Source organism: Vigna unguiculata, chromosome 6, assembly GCF_004118075.2.
Source record: "Vigna unguiculata cultivar IT97K-499-35 chromosome 6, ASM411807v1, whole genome shotgun sequence".
Taxonomy (NCBI): Eukaryota; Viridiplantae; Streptophyta; class Magnoliopsida; order Fabales; family Fabaceae; genus Vigna; species Vigna unguiculata.
In genome coordinates this window covers 31,473,270-31,497,402 of record NC_040284.1, presented here as the reverse complement: position 1 = coordinate 31,497,402, position 24,133 = coordinate 31,473,270, and the positions used below count along the sequence as shown (strand labels likewise).

General features: G+C 29.3%; 2 protein-coding genes across 2 annotated transcripts; one reads left to right on the top strand and one right to left on the bottom strand.

The window, feature by feature from the left end:
- Positions 1-2,295: 2,295 nt before the first annotated feature.
- Positions 2,296-4,505, bottom strand: LOC114189037 (dof zinc finger protein DOF1.4). Its single transcript, XM_028077736.1, has 2 exons — positions 4,274-4,505; positions 2,296-4,068 (listed from the first exon to the last, which is right to left on the bottom strand). Exons 1-2 carry the CDS (start codon positions 4,331-4,333, stop codon positions 3,061-3,063), a joined length of 1,068 nt encoding a protein of 355 aa, XP_027933537.1. The 5' UTR covers positions 4,334-4,505; the 3' UTR covers positions 2,296-3,060.
- Positions 4,506-21,875: 17,370 nt separating this feature from the next.
- LOC114187579 (squamosa promoter-binding protein 1-like) lies at positions 21,876-23,858 on the top strand. The gene is made up of 2 exons (XM_028075857.1): positions 21,876-22,283; positions 23,507-23,858. The coding sequence occupies exons 1-2, from the start codon at positions 21,973-21,975 to the stop codon at positions 23,610-23,612; spliced, it is 417 nt and encodes a 138-aa protein (XP_027931658.1). The 5' UTR covers positions 21,876-21,972; the 3' UTR covers positions 23,613-23,858.
- Positions 23,859-24,133: the final 275 nt, after the last annotated feature.

Genomic DNA, 24,133 nt, shown 5'->3' with positions numbered 1-24,133 from the left:
CTAACAAAAAGGAAATTTAGAAAATAGAATTCCCCTGTTCACTATTTTCATTTTATTTATGCTTCAAGAAAAAAATTACTTACCGAGAAGATACAACATTAATTAATGCTATCCACAACAGTAATACAGATGTAGTTTCAACTAATTGTAACTTCTTTTGCACATTTTCATTAAAAAAGAAAGTACAAGACATACTGTAACATAAAAATGTTACTAAACTAATTCTGAGTTAAAAGAAAAGGACCAAGGACAACATGAATATATCAAAAAGAAAAAAGAACATCATCAATATATTGGTCTAAAATTATGTCTATGATTTGACCTATATCAAGTCCACCATATATATACCATTAAAGTAAAAAGGAACTCTGAAAAAAGAAATTGTTACAAGTTAGAAATAGGCCGTACTTTACTTTAGATGGCAGAAAGGGTGCAGTTTTTTCTTTCTAACAAACTGACTTAACTTAGACATAAGAAAAATATGTATCATTAACAAAAGGATATTTTAATCCATTTTTTTATTCACTTTTAATCCATTATTTTGATCACCATTAGATTATCACATCATGTATTATAAAAAATAAAAAAAAATATCTAATAGTGATTGAAATAATAGGTTAAAAATAAATAAAAAAAAATAAGTTAAAATATTATTTTTCTTAACCAAAACCTTCTAAAGTTCAAGTTTAGAATTGTTTGGATTCCAAATCTTGTTCACTTGAGTTAACAACTTATTTTGAATAACTCGTTAAAATATTGCAACACTTTAAATAAATAAATAAATAAATAAATATATATATATATATATATATATATTAATATTATTCTCCTAGCTAGCAACAATTGGCCAAATCGTTTAATCATAAGAAAAGCAAATGATGATTATCTTTGTAAAAAAGGATGAAAATTTTCGAAGGGTGTTTAAAACTGAAACAATTAAAATAATTATAAATCGGTCAAAAATGAATTAAAATTATTATTTTTATTTAATTAAAGTTAATTAATAGCAAATACACATAAGAATGTTTATTGGAAATCATTTTAAGGTTTGATTATATTATCCTTAGAATATATTATAATTATCAAAGTATGATAAAAAAAACATTTATCGGAGATTCTAGTTGTAAAATTTCGTAATTTGTTTATGAATATAAGAAATTGAAATTATAAATATGATAATAATTATAAAAAAAAAAAACTCATTGTATTTTGCTGAAATTGAAATCGTTATTTTTAAAGATTTTTATCATGACAATGCATAAAAGTTTTCAATGAACCTATTTGTTGGTTTAATCTTTATTATATTTTTTGTTTTTACTATTGGGCCAGTTTATAAAAATCATTAAAAATAGGCAGAAATTGAGTTTTGACCTAAACTTTTTTATGTTACCTTTTTTTAGTGTACATTTGCCGGTACAGTTCATACATTTGATAGAATAATCATAGATTTTGATAAAAGCAAAAAATTGTAGAGGAAAACCTGAAATACTTGTAACTTTTGATGGATATCTTGGATTAAGATGCTGTCTAAATGTTGCTTGAAGATGAAGATATATCTTGAATTAAGATGATTTAATATTTTAAATTAAAAGTGGTGTCAATTTTTTTTTGTGCAGAGTAAAACTCATGTAACACATATAAATAATCTCTCCCGGATAACTTTCCTTATAAAAAGAATAGACCCATCCATCAACATTGAATCTGTTTTAAGCTTTTAATAACAGTGTCATTGTAGTGTGTGAGACCACATATATATCTGGTTAAATATTAATTAGGTTTACCTGAATAGCCCATTGATCTAGTTTGAGTTGAGTAAAGAGAAATCTCCAGCAACACGCACTAGCTCGCCCTTCAATTCATTTCTTATTTTGTGTAGTAAGATTCTGACCAAATATAATAAGACCAGACGGTACATGACCTAAGATATAAGGGTATCTCCTGCGTCTCGCCTGAGTCCAGATCCTATGCTTACCCATTAATTAAATTATCTTCCGATGGCTCTTATCTTAGGATATACTTAACTTACTAGGTTTTAAATCTTTAAGAAACAATGGACCTTTTACCGATAAAATTCTCCTGATTTTTAGGGTAAAAGTAAAGGTGTGAGAATATCGAAACCGTTGTTATGTCCCCTCTCACCATAAGACAGCATCAGTCCAAACCCTGCTTAAGTTCCTATCGTGTGCAAGAGATTAGCTACATTCCCTAGGCCATGCTCATTTGTTTTTTCAGTGTGAAATATACGGGTGCTTATGTTATGTTTTCCAATCTCAACTATCTCAAAACATATATACATGCATAAATCAAAGCACCAATATTCTGTGCATGGACCAAAGTTTCTCGGAAGAACCAATACATAGAAAAAGGTTCAACAATATAAGCACCAAACCACCGACATACATTAAATCATTAATCACCCCTAAAACCAGGTAAATAATCCCCCTCTCTTCTATACCACATTATACCAAATGTACCCAATATATCCCCATTCTCCCTATCCAAAACTAAAATCATCTCAAAGTTAACAAAATTGAAACCAATACTACTTAGCATCACCCAGTAAATCCCCTACCCCACCTAACTACAACAGTAATACATTACAATAAGAAAAAAGAGATGTCATTGCGTATATACATAACAAAACCAAAGACCAACTTGCATTGCTCAACTATGGAGAACACTGCTTGACGAGGTGGCAGCAACTGTGAGATGATGAGAGGAGAGGATCCGAGGTTCCTCTCAGAGCAATTCATGCAATTTTTCTTCCCAACCTTCACATGTAAAACTAACTGGCTGAGGAGTAATTATATATATATATTGCAGGATGCAGCTGACATGATCTCTCCGATCCAAACTCCTCTCACCTTTAGCTTTCCCATTTTCTTACATGTATCACTTGTCCTCCTTGTTCAATAAATTTTTTGATGTAATTAAGTAAACCAAACCCCATTTGCCCCAAGAGAATAAAAAAAAAAAAGAAAAGAAAAAGTAGCAGTAAAAACACAGAAGGGGGAGACAAACTTGAAAAACATGTTTCTTCATTTGATTGGATGGTATTTCCTAGATCAGAGAAGTGACTGAAGAACCGATATTAGCAGCTTGATCGTTCCAAACACCCAAAGCTGTTGCTGAATTATTCCAATAAAGCGAGGGATCGTACATGCCCACATGCTGGATCTGGTTTTGACAAGCACCATTCCACTCCAACCTGTTGTTTTGTCCTAATTCTACTTTCACATCTTTTAAAGATACCATCCCTGCCTCACTGTTATCACTCGGCATTTGCAACTGCTCTAGTGGGGTTAAGCCTAAGCCATGCTGGAAACTGTTGCTATCAACACCATCTTTCAACCCACTGCCGATGAACTTCTGCTGAAGCAAGGTAGAGCTCAACAGTGAAGACATGGCTGGAGTAGTGGATGTAGAACTTGAGGAAGAACCAAATATGGAATTATAACTTGAAAGAAGCGCGTTATTAGAACCAAACCCGTTTCTAAAACTGTTATTCTCGCTGGCTTCATTGGACACAACCCCGGATGAAAAACCTAATCCGAGGGCATTATTCAGCTGAAGATCAAACCCGGAACTGGAGAGTCTGGAGGCAAACCTAGGGAACAGCGGAAGATTGACATCGCTGGAGCAACTGGACAACCCGTAAAACAAAGGGTTGATGTGATTGGAGGTTGAAGCAGTGTCGATCTGTGGTTGCGAAGCAGCGGTGAGAGCAGAAGAAGAATTAGAAGAAGAAGCAGTGTCGATGGCAGCAGCAGAAGAATTTGTCATTGGACGCTTAACACGCTTGTTTTTTCTGCACCCACCACCAACAGGAACGTTCCTGAGGGTTCCACCTCTTGTCCAGTAGCGCTTGCAGGCTTTGCAGAAGTGTCGTGGCTGAGACAAACTGTAGTTGTTGTAGTAGCAGAACTTAGTGTTTGACGAGTCACAGCGAGGGCACTTGAGGGTTTGTTGTTGCAGCTGCTGCTGCACAAGCTCTTGATCTGGTTTTTCCATTACCTTAGTGTTGTTGCTTCCACCAAAGGAACCCATCAAGACCTTGTGATCATCCACCTGATAACATATTAATGGAGGGTAAGGAAAATTGATAAAATAAAATATGAAAAAGGAGATCTGGTTTAAGGTGGCGTTCTAGGGTATGTATGATAACAGCACAGTGTGATATTCTCTTCCAAAAGCTAAGAAACAAAATTGCACTGCTCATGTATTGGTGTAGTAAGTGTGTTTGTGTGTGTGAGAAGAAGAGAGAGAAATGAACCTGTGGCCATTGGTTGGTCGTTGGAGGGATGACAACCATTTTCTCACAGTTACCCGACATTTTTCTGGTTCCAAGGAATCCTTCAAAACAAAGAGTAAACAGACAAACAACAGATATGAGACTCGCTCCAAGGTTTCAAATACTAATGTAGTTTCAGTTTTAGAAGGGACTCGGAAGCTCAAAATTTTAAGTTCTCGATCACCACATGCCAACATCCACCTAATTATTTATCTACTACTATATATGAATTAAATTGGTTTTGCACTTTTACTAACCATTCTTATAAAAAATAATATTCCAGGTTTTTTTCTTCTTTATTAAAAACCACCGCATGCAACGCATTAATAATATTAAATATTATATTTTTAATTTTCAATCGTGACCAAAATTGTTACTATATTAATGGCTTTGATGTAAAAAGAAAAATTGTGTAGTTGCATGTCACGACCTAATTTCACGTGGCGAGATTGATTTATATTAGAATTCAAATAGGATTATTATTGCAGTTAAATAGTTATAGTTTTTTTCACGTTTTTCAATTTGTATATCATCTTGTCCTCGTTTCGTTTCTTTTTATTCTTTATCTATCCACTTTTCTTTTCCGTTGGTATCTCTCTTCTGTCCATAGTGTGTATACACTTGTCTGGATGTGAATAGCCATTTTTAAGCAACAATTAGAAAAGAGAAGTATTTTTTAGTATATGTTTATATATATATATATATATATATATATATATATATATATATATATATATATATATATATATATATATATTAAGATTAAATATGAGAAGGAAATTCAAAATCCAAAAGATCAAAATTAAGATTAATGATTGATGTTCGTTTGACTTTTGGATGGAGTTTTATTAGAAGTTTTTTTTTTTCTGAAAAATCTAACTAATTTCACCCTTCCGTAAACATCAACTTGTAAAAAAATAATGATTTGCATATCAATTATTTAAATGCTATAATTGAAATCGAAAGTTGAAAAAAACAGCATGATAGTTTATTTTTCATCATAAATATTTTATTAAAAAATGTGAAAAAAATGCAAAATGATATAAAACGTGTATTTATCTATTTATAGATACAATATCTTTTTAAGGAAAATTTATTTTTAGTTTTTTTCAAACACTTTGAATTCTTTTCATTTTTTATAAAGATAAAGATTCAATATGTCATTAAAAATTAAAATAACGTATACTATAACCAAAAAATATATAAGTTAAAAATATTTTAACATAAACTAATAATTAATTTATTTATCTTATTCTATTGCTCGTATTTATATTTTTATTGGAATATATAAATATTTCGACACTTTGTTTTGAAACAAAATTATATTTTCTTAATAACAATATGTGCTCATGTAATTACGTCTTTGATTAATATTCCATCAAACGTCAATATGGGGCTTGGATGCATATATGAACAAATTTTGCGATCGTATATTTTATTAAACTATTAAATTAAATAGTAAAAAATGTGTAGTAATAATTAACATCATCAATTCAACAGTAAAATAAAAATAAATAAATAAGTATTTAAATTTTGAACATTCTGTTCCATGATTATCCTAAAATACACAAACGAGACCTCCCATCTATCTGATCTTTGAGTACAAAATGACGAGGTGGAGAGACTTTGACTTTAGAAGTGATAAGAAAATTTAATCCAGAGAAAGAAGATAAAAGAGAAAACCATGAAAGATAAATTGTTGAAAAAATCAATTAGCTACCAAAAAGGTTATTATTAGTCGAAAATGTTTTAGCTTATAAATGTTAGGTTTTTAAAGGAGGAGTATCACTGGTGAGAACAAACACCAAAGAGACTTGAGCCCAACCATATAAGGAATTAACATCACTTTCAACCCAAGACCTTAAAACAATGGATTTACGGGTCTTTATTCTTATATAGTATTCTACTTTCTCAATTCTAATCAATGTGAGACTTAGACTCACACTTAGATTTCTGACAATAAATTATTAATTAGTAAAATAAGCTACACTATTTTATAAATAAATAAAAATATTTTTTGAAATCTATTAAAATATAAATCATTAATTTTTGCAGTTAATTTTTATTAATAATTATAGTATTACGAAAGTATAATTTACCAACGGTTAAAACTTACGTTTTATGTAATTTGATATTGATATTCCATGTGTGCGAGTTACAGAGACGAAGAGGGGTGAGTCCACGCATCACCACCTAACATTCCCTCCTACTTCTACACATTCTCATAAATTGCTACCAAGAGGGAATCCCAATGAGGATAAAAATCTCACTTCCAATTACAGTTCCACGTCGTTAAGAATATTAATGTCAAATCTCAACTTTACCAAAATGTGAGAAAAACTTTCTCATTGAATTTGTGGTTTTAATTTTGACACTTTTAAATAAAGTGCATGAAAAATAATAAAAGAAAATTACTGTCTATGAAGCATAGGTGATTTAAAAAGTGAGAAGATGGAGTAAAAGGTTCCAAATGAAAGGGACAAAAAGCCCTGACGTTAAAGAACATAAGAAGGGCACGCTTTGGCCTTAAGAGCCTCTGAGATCCTTCTTTCTATTTCTACTCTCTCCCACATGAACATGGAATAAACAGTTATTTGGCAATAATGAGTAGAAAATAAAAACGATTAAAATTTAGAATGAAAGGGTTAATGGGGTTGTCAGAGAGGGGAGATGGAGAATCATGTGGTGGCAGCTCAGCTTCTATGGAAAAGGAATTAAAGTGAAATAAAGCAAAGCAGAGATGGGGAACATATGGATTTTGTAGTCTCCCAAGGGATCTCTCAATTTTATTTTTTATTATTTACAATTAAATCCCCACTTTATTCTTATTTTGTTTTTCAAGTTAATTGATTTTGAAATGTTCACTGAAGTGGGACCTACCTACTCACTACTCACTATGGGGACCCCATCAAGAGATTCCAATTTGAGAAGCAAGGATGAAAGAAACCCAACGCGCACGTTAAAGGCAAACAGATAGTAAAAAAGCTTAGGGGACCAAACCCGACCCATCAAAACCTGACACCAATGCACCCTAAACAACGTCCAGACAAAGATCTCACTCTCCTCCATTTCAGATTCATTTTATTCTTATTATTATCTCCTTCCATTTACCCTTTTGCCCTCCCTCTCTTTTGTCCTCTTCCTTCCAACACCCACTGCTATTCTCCATCTAACACCCACGCTTTTGTCCCACCCTGCCCCCAATAATTCCTCATTATCTCTCTGCACTATGTTTACACTAAAATGGATAAAAACTAATGGATTTTCTTCCACTCACCTCTTCTATTCATGTTTATCTTCTGATCCAAAACCAGAGATTGCGAAATAAAAGTAATGATTTAATGAATATGGATAGAAATAAATAATGTTATCAGAAGTATTGAATGGATAGTTTAATTCAGACAACCATGTTAGGTCACTAGTGGGAAACGCCTGCTAATGATGATATATATAGTTCCTGGACTCAACACACGACAACTTCGATCTTAAGTTTAAAACATGAGGATTCTCATGTGAGTTTTCCTCGACCATGATTCAACTAGTTCACAACATTGTTTTTTTAAAAAGAATATATATAGATAGTGACACTTAGATATTAGAATCCATTTATACATACATGAATAAGTTGAAAACCCACTTAGGTTGTAAATCAGGGGCATAATTCATAAACCATATGATTTGGCATGAAGGTAGTGTATGACTTTAGGATGATAAACCAGCATTTTGCCATGCACGTCACGCCCAGAGCCAATTCCAATGAACCATATTTAAACACAATGTCTTGGCCTATTCAACATACAATAATGTTAAAATATCAACGCTATCCACTTTGATATTGCAATCCATAACAGAAAACCAAAATGGTTGAAAATTAACCACTTACCTCTTGCATTGCATCCATTATTTTTTTTTTATCATAATGATAAATGTTTTATTTATATTAGGGTATCTCCTTTTCTGAATGGCTAATCCCTTAAAATACTAATTAATAAGTATTTAAGGGATTAAACTCTCTTAATACGTGGTTTTTCATAGACACGCTAATTTGAAGTCATAATAAAAGTGTGGAGAAAATCTGGTGATGATAAAAGGAATCACAGTAACAGCAACAATTTGAACGAAGAGAGAGGAAGATGAATCATTGAACACGATTTCAACTTGACAAAGAGAAAATGAAGTAACAACAACCTTTTTAAGAAAGATAAGAGAAACACAATTGATGATACATAGGAGAGAATGTAAAGGAGAATTTGACTGTTAGGTAGTGAGAGACAAAACAAGAGATTTTAACTTTTGGTTTGGAAAAGATATAAAAGAAGACGAGATAAAATATTTAAATATTTATTATATCAGTTGTTTTTATAACCTGTAAGTCGAAAATTACGATATTGTAACTATACTTTTGAAACATCGTTTTTTTAACCGATGAAATGTTATAGATGATATTTCCCACTGGTAATAGTTTTGTTGGCAAATTTGTGTTACGTGGATCGAGCTTTTTGTACTGTTAATTGCTTCTAAAACAAGGTGTGGCAATATAAAATGAGGCACTTGATAATAGTGGACTGTAAATTAACAGAGAAAAGTGAATAGTGACAGCAGAAAATGGACCACAGGCATGCATCAAACATATACAATTCCTGTATACGGTCTTTTGATACAGATTCTATCACTAATATCAACTCACTTTGGCTTCCACTGTTTCCTTAACAAAGTTTCAACTCCCTTCAATCCCGTGCTGTTTCAGAATATTATTATACTGTTATGTCCTACACAACTATTTTAATCTTTTCCTCGGAATTCATTTGTTTGAATATTCTTCCACTTTGACAATATTAAGAGACTAATTGGTATTATTGAAAGGGTGAAAATAATACTAAGAAAATCGAAAGGATAATGATCGCATGCAACCTGTCAACAGGTCTTACTTGCAATATAAAATTTCTGTATCAGCATTATTATATCACTAATCACTATTTAAATGATAACCCCTTTGTAATTATGTGTTTACTCAAATTCCCTTCTTTTGTATTCTTCTTCTTGTCTGTTATACACAGTTACTGTGAGGCATGATACATGGCGTGTGATAAATTTAGTATCAATGGGTCCTCACTATGATTTTCATACAAATTGTATTCAAGTTAGGTCACAAACCTTACTACATCGTTTCCTAGAAAATTCCGATACAAGTTGTAGGTCTAATTCTCTCTAAACCAGTAGTTAATCACCTTCTCCGTTAGATATAAATATACAAATATTTGTGATTATCATTGACCTGATTTTAGTCTCTGAACTTAGTAGTTTGGACTTTAGCTATTATAATTTCATTCCGTTTAAGTTCTGGTCCTTCTGCCACCTTCAATAAGCCACATATGTACTCTACAACAGAAAAACATCAAAACTGATGTTGAATAAATTATAAGGACACAAATCAAAATGGAATTTCTACAACAATCCAATTTAGCTAATCTTCTAGAATATATAAAACTAAATCATAAAATAAAAAATATATTTGGTCCAAAAATATAATAATGAACCACCAAGAGTGCGCTTAGATTATGTGAATCTGCTGAAAACTTCGGTGCTAAAAGCCAAAATTTGTGACAACTGATAACTACAGGGACAGAATAGTAAACTTGTTTTAATTGACGGGAAATATGATGTTCTAGTTCTGTTGATGGACTGGTTAAGTAAACTTTTATAGTACTAAGGTAAAACCTATAATAATTAACTTGAGAATTAAGAGTGAGTGAGTTATAATATTTTGGAATATGTTTAACTTCTTTGAATATGTGTATTATTACACGACTCTAGTCCTCTTTACAATGCACAATTTGGAGTTTTCATACACATTGCACAAACCACAAAATTGGTTTACACAATGAAGAAACTTGTGTAATCGAGTTCATGATATCTGACATAAACCAAGAAGAGTTACCATGATTGGTTTCGTACCCTTTAAGAAAATCCACATCCTAGATTCACTTGTTCCCTACTTTCCATTTAACATTATGCAAACACATTGCATCCTCTTTCTTTATCATTCCCATAATAATTATATCCTTAGTTTGAAATGCGTTTGAACTGTACATCAGATAACTTCATAGTCATCATGTTTCTAATTAAGCTTAGGATCAGCAATATGTTAGACTTTTTTAGCAACATTTATGAACATTTTTCTTCATAAACTAGTAAGATAGTTGAACTTCACAAGAGTATAGTTTGAATGTTTCTGTTTTACATAACAAGTAAAGGACAAGTTGAAGTTCTTTGTCCTTTTCATCTCTGCATATATGTTCAACATCTCCCATTGCTTCATCAACTCAGTCCTGTTTACCTATTAGTAGAAATGAATAATTTCAATGAGATTTAGCATCATCAGAGTATAACATTATGCGTTACATATTATATAAGCTACCACTTCCCTTTCGTCTTGGAATTAATTATTTATTTATTTACTTTGTGTGCCAGAGAATCATTTTCAGATCATAATGTAGGACTATGATTAATATCTTACAAAAAGCATCTGTAGAGGAATGATTAAACACGATAAATCCCACCACCTTTCCCTCCTGCTGTGTAATCGTTACAGCTATTCCTCACTACCTCTGCTACTGTTTCACCACCTATTTTTCTTCTACCTTCTACTACATTCTTACTTATTTCAAAATTATACATATATCATCAATTCAACATTTCGATTCATTCATATTAACAAGTTATAGATCTGTAATAATTATGATGAAAATGATCATAGCAAGATAACGGTATAATAAGAAAAACATAATGAATTGTAGACCTAAAAAGTGTTTAGAAGATTGGAAAACTAACTTCATCTGATGTGTGTGTTAATAAGTTTTGACTTTTATACGAACTGAGTCATGTATAAACCTATTCTCTGATAATTACATTTTAGCATATATATATATATATATATATATATATATATATATATATATATATATATATAATTGGTGGTTTGGGATGGGGTTCTCAATCATCCACCAACTTCTGCATTTAATAAGTACACAATTTGACAATTGTCTCATGATGATAATGATAGTGAAAATATTGTAAATATTCTCATGAGGAAAGGAAAACATAGTTGCCCTATTCAAATAACTCCCACTTGATATATAGCAGGTAGCCCTCCCAATATTTGAAAAATAGGGTAACAGCAAAGTGACAATTATGCACTAAATAAAATAACCAATCCTGGAAGAGGTTGATGAGCTCTGGGAACCAATTTTCCATGCTTGGGTTATAAGAAATCAGAGAATGTTGGGGAAATAATATATATATTCGTGTATATAAAAAAAGCTCTGCATGATTTACATATAGGTGTCTGATTATTGTGAACCAAATATAGAACGTCATTTAATCGAGAGAAAGCCATTAATCAAACAATTTGAAACATAATAATAGTATATTATCACTAATGGGGTCCGCAAGCCAACACACCTCCATCAATGGCCATACCAAATACAAAATTATCTTTTCTTATTATTTTTTAGTTTTGAGAATCCTTGATCAAGGATTTTTTTTTCTTTTTTTTTTTATTTCATAAAACAAGACTGATTTGGAATTTGCTTTCATTCCAAGACATATAAATTGTATCCAGTAATTCATATTTGATTGGATTTTATTTTCAGAAACAAAGTCCCCTTACCTTTCCTCCAATCGTAGTTTCGATAAATAAATAAATGCATTATGTAGCACACAAACAAATTCCCAGATTTTTTGGGCCATCACATCTGTTTGTGGGGTTGGTGATTCAATCAACATAATTGGGCCGCTTCACCTTTTTCATAAAATTTGGGCCACCGCAATGCTGCGCCATTAATTGGTAGTTTCTTCCTGTTTCTCCACAAATTTCTTTCTTCATCTTTATATTATTGTATCTCAAATTTAGAATGTAAATTTCAAAATATACAATTTAAAATCTATTTTTTATTTTTATATTTTAAATATAAAATATAAAATTGTTGGAAATAGTTCAAGTGTGAGTCAAAGTTATACCTTGGATAGAATAGACAAAGATAAATACTATATAAGAATAAAAAGGCCCATAACATTATTGCCTTAAAGTTTTAAGATAAAAGTAGGGTCAAATGACTTATATGTGTAAGACTAATGTCACATAATCTCTCAAAATAATTATAACCATAACCCACAACATATGAAAAAATATAACCCAACAGAAATAAATCTTTTTATTATGAAATATATAATGCAAAATATAAAGCTATATTTAGATTTATCAAAAATATATTAATATGTCGAACATGTAATTCAAAATGATTTTTTAATTTCCAAAATATTAAATATTATATTTTAAATTATACCTTTAAAATACAAAAAATTTATAAAAAAACGAGCTGAAATTATGGAGATTCACGAAGGAATGACCCCTTAATTTTATCCGACTTTTTAATTGGATTGCGTACAATTCGATTCACTTCATAAAACATAGAATTATAGAAAGAACTACATTCTTTTACTGGTATAGAAATTGATTTTTCATTCTGGACAAAACAAAAAGAATAATAATTAATTATAAACATACCCATTAATTAATCTGTTTTGATTATAGCGACTCAATATCTACTAAAAATATTTGTTTGATTTCCAACTCTTCATTGGAGTCATTTATTCAATCCTCTTATAATTCGTTATTCAATTCTCTTATAGTTGGTTTAGTTCTCCTATCAACTGGTGTATCTGCTAAAAAAGTTATGATACTTAAGTCAGTAATGCAGTAATGATTAAATCAGCTATGATAATTAATGTCGTAATAAATACGATAGAGAAAAGTTCTAACAAGCACATTTTTAACTTGTATTTATAGTTTCTATCTACCCTTGTGATTAGATTAAACTAATCATGACACAATTATTTTCTAAAGTTGATTATTGACGTGTTTTTAATAATTACAAGATTGTTTATTTATTCAGACGTGGTCCGATCTATCGAATTATGTCAAATTTAACCTAATTTATATAAAGAAGACATCAGGGCAAAATTTTGGAAACGACGTCAAACTTATATAATATGTTAAGAAAAATAAAATAAAAATCAATTAAATTAAAAAATTATACATATTTAATATATATATATATATATATTAATTTTAGTTTTTAAATATTATTGTTGGTTAGTTTTACTGTTTTTTAATACTTTAAAAAAAAGTAAAACTAAAAAATATGACGGATTTCGAAATTTGGTATATTTATTTTTTTAATTTTTATTTTTATTTTATTTTAATTTTTTGTGTTTTTTTTTTATTTTTCTTAATATATTTTATGAAAAAACACAAGAAAAAACACAAATATTTATATATATATATATATATATATATATATATATATATATATATATTCCAAACTTTGATAAGTTTGTTTATCAGATTTTCGAATCTGGTAGCTGTGTTAATTGAATTTCCAAATCTGGTAAATTTTTTTCGGATTTCAAAATTCTGACAATTTTCTTATCTTGAATTTGAAATTCGATACTTATCTAAATCGAGTTTTCAAAATTCAGTACTTCTTTCAACATTTTTTTTTCCTGAACTGCGTGACAAGTGTGAGGGGATGACTACTTGCGGATGGATAGATATAAAAAACGGAAAAAAAAAATACTTTTTAACTTAATCAAAAAGTCAATAATTATTTAGTAGATTTTGGAAAAAAACTGGGGATGTTGGATGTTGGAGGAACAAAGAGGATATGAAACTCTTTCCGGCAACTTCGATCATCCTCAAAATATTAAAACATCGAGACATCAAAAACAAAAGTTAATATTGACGAAACATCCTCTTTTTATCTCATTAAACTTATGAAATTTTAAACATTTACAGCAAAATCTAGAAAACTAGTAAAGAAAAAAAATTATAAAAGACAAATAGATTTAACAAAATAGATATAAACCTTTATATGTTTACATTTTTTTGAAAAGGCATATTGAATAAAGCGGAGATGTAATGTAATTGTCTTATTAGGTCTATAGAGGGAGTGAATGTAATGTAATTGTCTTGTTAAATCTATAAAAAGGGTTTTATTAAGGAGATACAACATCAATGACACCTGAGTCCAACTACATAAGGCAAAGGCATTGACACCAGTCTCAACCCAAAACCTACAGATAATAGGTTTAAGAATCTTTATTCTTGTATAATGTTCTAATTTCTCATTTTTAATCAATGTGGGACTTAAACTAAGTTGAATTCCTAATAAATTGTAATACTTTTAAGAAAAAAAAGTGAAAGTAAGGAGTTTATTAAAAAAAAATGGTAGACCAAGAGAATATATTGTTTTTAAAGAATAGATCACGAGGTTATAAGGTGATAGATTACCGATAGACTAATTTGTTTAAAATAAAATAAGAATGGTAGTTATTGGTTTAAGAACATAATAACCAGAAATAATTGGTGCATAACCTCATTATAAAAAAATTTGAAGAGAAAGAAAATAAATAAATATGAGGTATAAAATAGAAAATTAGGAAACGTGATAAAAGGAAAGACAATAAACTTTTAACTTACATGTAACTAGCTAGGTAGGGATAAGATTCTATAATGTTGTAGTTTTCACTCTTTTGGATGTGAGATGCTAAAAATAGGAATAAAATCATAAGGAGGATATATAGGGATTTCACCCATGTGAGTAAATAAATAAAGTGAGAGAGAGCAAACATTATTTTTCATTATTAAAACATGACACGGTACTCTAGTTCAAATATTTTACAAACTAACCATTAATTTGTTCACTTTGCATAAAAAAATATATATCTTTTAGCACAAGTTTAGTTAATGTTTATCTATTTTAAAGAAGTGAAACATTAAAAAAGTATATTAAATGGTATTAATCTAAAGAGGAGAGAAAAGTAGAATAGCCATGAGGTTTGAGTGGTCGATCACATGTGAGGATTCCACTAGGTTTTGAATCCATGCTATCTTTGGTGGGGAACATATTCTGTGTCAATTCCATTGATGATACCACAAAACACCAAAACAAACAATAATGTGCTCATCAAATGCTTATGGCTTCTTCTCATCCAATTCAAAGTTTCAGAATTTGATTCCCCATTACATCCTTTAACATTGGATGCAAATACATGAACTATGCATGTTTATGTCAGCAATCTTTCATCTATATATTCAATTCATTTTAGATTATATTGTAACAACGATACAACACCACACAAATAATTTATACTTTACTATAATTTTAATATAATATCTTTTTTTTAATATATAAGAAAAGATATCAAATAATTTTAAATTCACACCTTTTTTTTCATTATTATAATTTGGTTTAATTAGTCGGATGTTACCCACTTTCGTTCGGATGTGTCAGTTTGATACCCGCTTTTAAAAATGTGTCAATCGAGTCCTAATTTTTAAAAAAGTGTCTCAATTAGGTCTTTTTTAGACCAAAATTATTAACGCCGTTAACTTTATTTATGACTTTTACTACTAAATTTTAATATAAATATCAATACTTAATTTTGTAAATCATTTTAAATATCAATATCATTGATGTCATTAATAATTTTTGTTAAAAAGGACCTGATTGAGGCATATTTTCAACAGTTGGAACTCAATTGACATACATTTTTAAAAACAATTACCAAACTGACACATTCAAATGAAAATGGATATCATATGACTAATTAAACCTTGTAATTTATATAACAAAAACTTTCTATTCATCAATTTCTATTATAACTGAATTCTTATAAAAAAAATTGTCATCCATATTTCTACATTGTATTTTAACTATGCAATAAATATAAAGTTATATCAAAATACCATTTTCTCTCATAGTGAATTCATTACTATAATCCAGAATCTTTATGGAGGTATAACAAGACATTGTACTTGATATTTTTAGTATAATTTAAGTGCTCAATAATGTTTCTTACTTTTCCATTTGTTGTTCTGTTGGTTAGCATGTTTAGTTCACCACTTGGCCTAACAAGTGATATCTTCTTTCATATTCATTTCTCTTGGTGAATAAAAAAGATCCTATAAATATTCAACATCACAAAATCTTCAAATAAATTGCATATTTTTTAGAAATTTAAATTCTAAAATAAATTTTCAGAAAGTAAAATATGAAGTTATGGAAAAAAAATATTGTATACGATTTACTTTCAAAATTTAAATTTTAAAAAAATATATATACAAACATGAATAAGATCCCATTATACACAATGACTAACTAGATATAAAAATAATTTATTTCTATGTATTTTCAAAACTTATTACTTTTATTATTTGATTTAATCTCTCCTAAAGAAATTTATATATAATACTAATATTATACTAGATTTAATGATTATTTTTAGAACAAAATTATAATTAATAGATAAAATATATATTTTTAATTTTAAAATTAGAAAGTCAAAATTTCATGATTTGATTAGGATTTTGTATATTTAGTCTGTTATGAGACAATTAATCCGTTATAAAATCTTTAATATTAATCCAAAAATCATTAATAGGATTCTTTTTATTTAGATGAGTTGCAATTTCAAATAAGAAAGTTCGAGATATTAACACAATTCATAGATATAATATTTTCATAGAACAACGGATCAAACAATTAGGCAACTTGCCATTTTTAAAACAGTACTCTCATTTTTCGTTTAACATTATGCATGCTATTGATGAAAAAAAAAACAATATTTAAATTTAAATAACAAGGTCAAGAGTTGTTATGCACAAAAGACAATATGAGCTAGAACACAGTAAAAAAAAAAGGGTAAACCAACTGATTTTTAATTTTCCTTCATTTTATTTTCCATTAGTTATGCTTGATGAACGATGTGTGATGAGTAGATTAGAAAATCCAGTGGTTGTAATTTGAGGAGTTGTTTTCACTTCTTCAAAACGTAGTGTAAAAGGAAACACCATGTTCTAATGTTGTAATCAGGTGGCTTATATCCGTATGGTGTGAATCTAGGTTTATTAGAAGTTGCATCTTACAAGGAAAACAAGTTTATTTTGTTTATAAGTTACAGAAGTTGATAAGATATAGATTTTTTTCTTGTTCTAGATTACTTATGGTAATAGAAAAATTATCATAATAAAATATTGTAATTATGGTTATTTTTTGTAAAATTAATTTTAATAAATGTATATTTATTTGGTTAAATAATTTATGTAATAATATCTTTTTTGTTTAATAAGTTAGAAAAATAAAATAATAATATGATTATATTATAGGTAGAAATATTTGAAAACAACTTTAATGTAAAGTTACAAATTTGTAATATGAATATAAAAAATTTAGATTTATTTATTAAAATAATTAAAGAAAATAATAAAAAAGTATAGAATTTTATAGAATTTTTTTAAAAGTTTTATTTAGAAAAATATAAAAATATCAATTTAAAATATAACAAAATATATAAATTCTTAAAAAAAATATAAAAATTTAAAATATAAATGGTATAAAATTCAAAATTCAAATTACATAATAACTTCAACAAATAATTATCCAAACAACAATTTATCTATATGTAATGATAAATGTTTGAAACATAATTCCAATAAACTTGTAAATTTGCTTAGTAAAAAATAAATACTTATTTAACTTTATTAATAATTTTTGTAAAGAAATCATCTTATTACTTTATAATTTTTTTAAAGTGATGTTTTATTAAGTATTTATTTTGAATATTAAATTTAAGTATTTACAAAGTTCTTGAAATTTAGTTTTAATTTACTACAAAATTTAATGAATTTTTATATTGTCATTCCTCAAAAAGAATGTGGTCACTAGTGTAATAAAGAATTTTGATACCAATTATTTTTGACATCATATTATATTTTAGTTTTTCAATCAAAAAATATTCAGATAAGGTAAAAAAGGAACTTTTTATTTCGGTTTTTGAATAGGCTTTGGTTGTATTCCCAACCGAAGTAAAAAACAATTAAAAAAAAAGATTAAAAAAAAAGTTGAAGTAGAGAATATGCTTCAATTTTAAAAATAATAGAAGTCTATTTGACTGTATATTGTATATTTTGGTTCATTAGGCAATTGAAGTTTATTTTTTACTATATGCTTAAGTTTTTGCTATAACTGAAATATGTTATAGAGTTATTTTTTAATTTTTTTTCTTTTTGTCTACGTTATGAATTTAGACAAAAACAAAATAATTAGAAACAACTAAATACAAACTAGATTTATCAAACATATAAATAATATATTAACAAAATAAACAAATATAAAGTTTAAAAAACTTAGAAGCATCTAGGTATCGCAATAATGCAAAATGCATTCTGGAAGCAAGGAAACGCGTGCTACAATGCAATCCGAATGCAAAATGTTTAGAGGAAAGAGAGAATAAACAAGTGAGCCAATGGTGAAAATAGAAGAATAATGAAGAGGACTACAATGGTGGCGAAAATAGAACCTCACGAGTTTAGCACCGAAGATATGGGACAATGTTCGCGTTTTCAATGGCAATAGAGAAATGATAGTGATATTCACGTCTCTAAGTTGCAGAGGAAAACAAAAGAGTCATCGGCGACACAATGAAATAGATGTCTTCAGTGAAGTTTTAAATATGTGAAAAGTTAACCTTGTAAAGGAATATACTTAAATTCTTTATAAAATCGAAGTGTATTCTTTGACAGAGATAAAATTCAAAAATAAGTACAAAAAATATTGAAATTGAAGTTTCGAAACGTTTCAATTTTTTGCAGTAGGAGTATTAGCTCTCAAAAAATATACTATTGTCAAAATAGAAGACTAAATATGTGTTAAGAATTTGAATTGGAATGAGAACTAGAATTGAATAAAAGGGAGAGAAAAATATTTGAATATATATATATATATATATATATATATATATTTATGGGGAGGAATGGGCTGAATTTGGTATTTTGTAGTCCATAAAAAAGAGTGGAATCTGAATTGAGAAAAAGGTCCAGTTGGGAAAGAGTAGGAGTAAAGAAAAGGTTGGCCCAGGGTGGTTTACAAAATCTGCGTCCTTCAAATTGAAAGCATTGAATATTCTATACAACAAACAAAATAGTTCCCTTTCAGAGATGTTTCCCTCGTACCAATGGGGACCAATTAATGCGCAGATACAATAAACGATAATAATGAATAAAAGTGGTCCTAAGCTATAAGCTATGTATTCCCTCTTCTCTTCTCTTCTCTTCTCTTCTCTCTTCTTCTTCTTCACCAAACATGCATTCCTTCGTACGTACTCACATACGCCAAAACTTCTCTTCTCCTCTCCTTTCAATAATGCACATCAACCACACCCTCCTCCACTTTCATTCATATTTCTCAAACTCTTATTATTCTCGACAACACAATTATTTCATTTCTATTTTTTTTTACCATCAAAATACAGTAAATAATTTCACTTCACTGTTCTTTTACTGGCCAAAGACCAAACTAAAAATAGTATAAAAATGGAGACAACGTACTTGGGTAAAAAAATTATTATGGAATATATATTATATCTGGGCAGAGAGAGAGAGAGTGTGTGTGTAGGAGGGGACCCCACTTTCTTTTCTTCAAAAATTTGAGCACAGCCTTCTGTTGTCTTCTAATAATTACCACTGCTTTGTAGCTAGATGACAGAAATATTTTTGTCCACGCACACGACAAGCTACTTAAACCATGCATTGGTATTGCTGTTTTTTTATTTTTCATTGCTATTATATTCGTGTTGGGTTTTATGTCTTCAACGTGATTGGATCATTCGTACCGCTAGAAAAGAACACGATTGGATGACGCTATATGAAACTTATTTCTTTTAATCAAAATAAATCTCTTTTTTCCAACTTGACCTGGCACAGCCGCCATAAAAGGCAAAAACTTTTCAGTTTGTAATAATCATATTTTATACCAAACTATTTTTCAAAAAATTTTAATAAATAGATTTTCCTTATTTTATTATATCATATTTTCTATAAATTATTTTTTCTCTCCCTGTCCGTCTCTACTTTATTTTACTTTCATACTTATTCACTTTAAAATTATAGAGAATAAGAGTAAACATCGAATTATTTCATTAACATGGATTAATTATTTCTGGAATTTCACGAACTTCATTAAATTAAATTCCCTTCCTCTCCGTTTCTTTTTTTTTTCGATCCCCCCTTCTCTCTTTAATGTTGACTATAATTATTTCTCTGCTGTCGTAAGATAGTTCATGATTCTTCTGGTACTCAGAAGAGAAATAAAGTAGATGGAAACAAAAACGAGTAAAGATATGTAAGAGTAAAATAAAATAAAATAAAAAACATAATAGGTGAAAAAAACAATAAGTCTGATTATTTTTTAAAATCAATTATATTATCTTTGTGGCACACCACACCATCTAAATTAATTTTATCCTCTCATTTTCTTTTTCTTTATATTTAACCAAACACATCTCAAAAGAATCTGGTTGGATGATTGAGAGCCACTTAAAATGGAAACGAGTTTTTTTTTTTTTTATCAAAATAAAAAGGAATCAATGTAGTCCATGTAGATTCTCTAACTAGGCTATCAGCATGTATTATCTAGATAAAATTCTTTTCAAACAACACAAACCCCCAAGTCTTCACTATGTCTTCTTGCACCCTAGTTAATTGGAAGCTTTCACTTTATCTCAGTTTAATTCAAAAGAAAAATAAAAGAGCCCAAGATAAAATAATAGAAGAAGAAGAAGAAATGAGTGGGAAAAAAATTATTTTCTTTTAAAAAAAGGTGAGCGGAAAGAACACTTCCATTTAATATTGTTTATTAATAAAAAGTAAATATAAAAATTAAAAAAAAATCCTAATGATTTTGACTGGTAATAATCTATTGGTTTCATTGATTGTGATTATAGTTATGTAAAAACACCTTTTTCTCCTTTATTTTTAATTAACTATTTGTATACAACGATCACTTATATTCTGATGTATTGTTATTCATGCATATATTTTGTTTGCTTCTGTAACTTCTCATTTATTTTTCTCATACATTCACTCATTAATATTTACCTTTTCTTTCTTCATACATCTATTATCTTTTATTTTCCTAGCTTGTCCCACACCGAAAAGCTTCTCTAGGGTCCTTGTAGTGGTCACTGGTTTGTCTGTATTTGATTTAAATAAGAGAAGTATAAATAAAAGAAAGAAAGAAAGAGATTAAAGTCAAAATAATATATGCATGTAAATAAGAAGAGCAGAATTTTTTTTTGCTGGTTTCGATGAACGAAAACGAAAATAAACTATACAAATATTTATATTCAATAAAAAAATACAAGTTATGCTGTCTTTAAAATATATATTTTTTTAAAGTTAAAAATGAAAAATTACCAAAAAGGGTTATTCTCATCTGATTTGACAAAAAAAAAAGAAAAAAACTGACATGGTAAAAGTATTAGATGTGATGGATGAGAGAAAGATGTATGTAAAATACAACTAAGATGAGAATGGGCTATGAAAAACAAAAAACAAAAGGTAAGATGAGAAAATATTGAATGTTGTTTCACTATTACCCTGGAGGTGGCAATCAATTAATGAAGACCCTAAGTGGTCCACACTCATTCCCTCATTCTATTTACCTTTCTAGTTTTTCTATTTATATGAAGTAGTTGTGGACTACTCCTTGACTTCTCCGTAACCTTTTCCAGCCAGATCATCATCATCGATCTCTCTTACTCTCCGAAATCTCCTTCAAGTTATGGATGAAAGTTGGAGTGAGGGAAAAAGGAGAATAAATTACAAGGAGGAAGAAGATGATGATGAGGAAGAGGAAGAGGAGGAGGGAAGTGAGTACGGAGAGGACGGTCGGAAGAAGAGGGTGGTGACTAACAAGAGAGGGTCCAAAGCTGGAGGCTCAATGCCACCTTTGTGTCAGGTTGATGGTTGTAATGCTGATCTCAGTGATGCTAAGCCCTACCACAGGCGTCACAAGGTTTGTGAGTACCATGCCAAGGCTCCTGCGGTGCTCATTGCAGAGCAGCATCAACGGTTTTGCCAACAATGCAGTAGGTAGGTTGACAACCTTAATCAATGTTTTCTATGCAATTTAACTGTTCCTTCATGTTGTGTCTGTGGATCCAGCTACAGTGCCTGAGTTTGTGTTTGAACAGTTAGTTTTCTTTAGAACTGTTTATGTATACCCTTTGCCCTTTCCATTCAACCCTAGCCAGAGACAAAGCTCTTAGGGTATACTTGGCTCAAGCGTCCAAAGAAACAGTATATGAAATGTGTCTGAGGTTGTTTTGTGCTTTAAATTTCATTCACTTTTGTTTTCATTTCTTACATAGCATAGAGCTAAGGAAAACGTTCACTGATAGTGTCTAACTGTATTGCCTTAGTTCTAAGAAAAAAGATTAACTCCTCCTGAACATAGTCTTGACTCTTCTTGAACATTATTATGCATTAAGGTGCATTTTATGGAATGTGTTCAAATCGAAAATCGATTACCCCAACATTTTGTGCAAAGGTATGATACATTCTTGACGGGAAACTGTTTGTGCTAAAACAGGGACACTGTCTGCGTTCAAGAATAACATAGAATCATTCTAAATGGTTCTTACCATTCTGTCGAGAGAATGAATAGCATTTTGACTTAAGGTTTCACTTAATTTTTGGTTTCATTGTTTTTAATCCATGAAGTTGACAAGACAAAAAGTGCTGATCTTGTTTCATCCATCAGATAGGAGGTCCTTCCATGAAGATGGAAAATTGGGATGATTTTAACGCAATATATGAATTATCAATCATTTTGATTTCAGCATATGATTTAGGGTAATACACACACTCATCAATAAATGACACATTCATCCACTAAGAAAGAAAACTTCAAATATGTCAATCAAGAACCACCCTTTTTAAAATTTCAAGCTACTTGAATTCACAAAAATGATTTCATATAAAATAGTATTTCTTTTCACTTCTGGGAAAATGTAGGTTCAAACATGTCATTGTATAAAGTTTAGTTTAAATAATTTTCTCTCCAAGTGTTTATTAAAGAAAAAAAAATACATATGAAATCAACTTATATACAAATTGAATTTTGTAAAAAAAATTGTCCTTTCATACTTTCACAAAAGCTGTTAATTTTACTTGATCATTTAAAAAATATCAAGATCAAATCAGTTAATGTACATATTTGAACATGTCCTTTTGTAATGAGGACTTTGTTGGAACAAGATACGATGTTGTTAAAATTCCCGATGAGTTGAGTTAGTAATATTTTGATTTTCCAGGTTTCATGAGCTATCAGAATTTGATGAATCAAAAAGGAGTTGTAGAAGACGTTTGGCTGGACATAACGAGAGGCGTCGCAAGAATGCATCTGAATATGGACATTGATGAAGTGAAGAATGAATATTGATGCAAGATAGTATAACAATAACAGCAACAAAAGAGCCTTTTTGCCATTCGGTGAGCAAGAGAAGGCAAAAGAAGCAAGAACAAATAATTTAAATAATGTCTCCCATGTTAATGGCCTATGAGAAAGCTCTCTATCTTCTATCAATTTTTTTCCTATATGCTGAAATTGCTGTGCTTGTTATGTCATGAGAATATTATAAAATATCTTTTTGAAATAGGTATATGTTTGTTCAATCTCTACTGTCTTGTACTTTAAACAGTAACAATCAGTGTTCCAAAACTAGAACAAAAATATTGCCCAAAACATGAATATAAGAATTCAACCACATACTTTTTTGAGAAAAAAACAGTTATTTGTCACTTGATCAGACAAATACAGATATTTCAACCAGTGGCCGCATTCTAACTCTAAGTAAATATTCAACATTATTACTTTTAAGAATAAATTATTTACAGTATGTTTTTCCATAAAAAAATTGCTTATTTCTATAACACTCTTC

Bases quoted from the DNA above. Each gene is read 5' to 3' on its own strand.
- LOC114189037 (XM_028077736.1), bottom strand. From the start codon at position 4,333: ATGTCGGGTAACTGTGAGAAAATGGTTGTCATCCCTCCAACGACCAAC. The intron at 4,069-4,273 runs GTTCATTTCTCT...ATATGTTATCAG, and splicing joins CGACCAACCAATGGCCACAG to GTGGATGATCACAAGGTCTT.
- LOC114187579 (XM_028075857.1), top strand. From the start codon at position 21,973: ATGGATGAAAGTTGGAGTGAGGGAAAAAGGAGAATAAATTACAAGGAG. The intron at 22,284-23,506 runs GTAGGTTGACAA...TTGATTTTCCAG, and splicing joins TTTTGCCAACAATGCAGTAG to GTTTCATGAGCTATCAGAAT.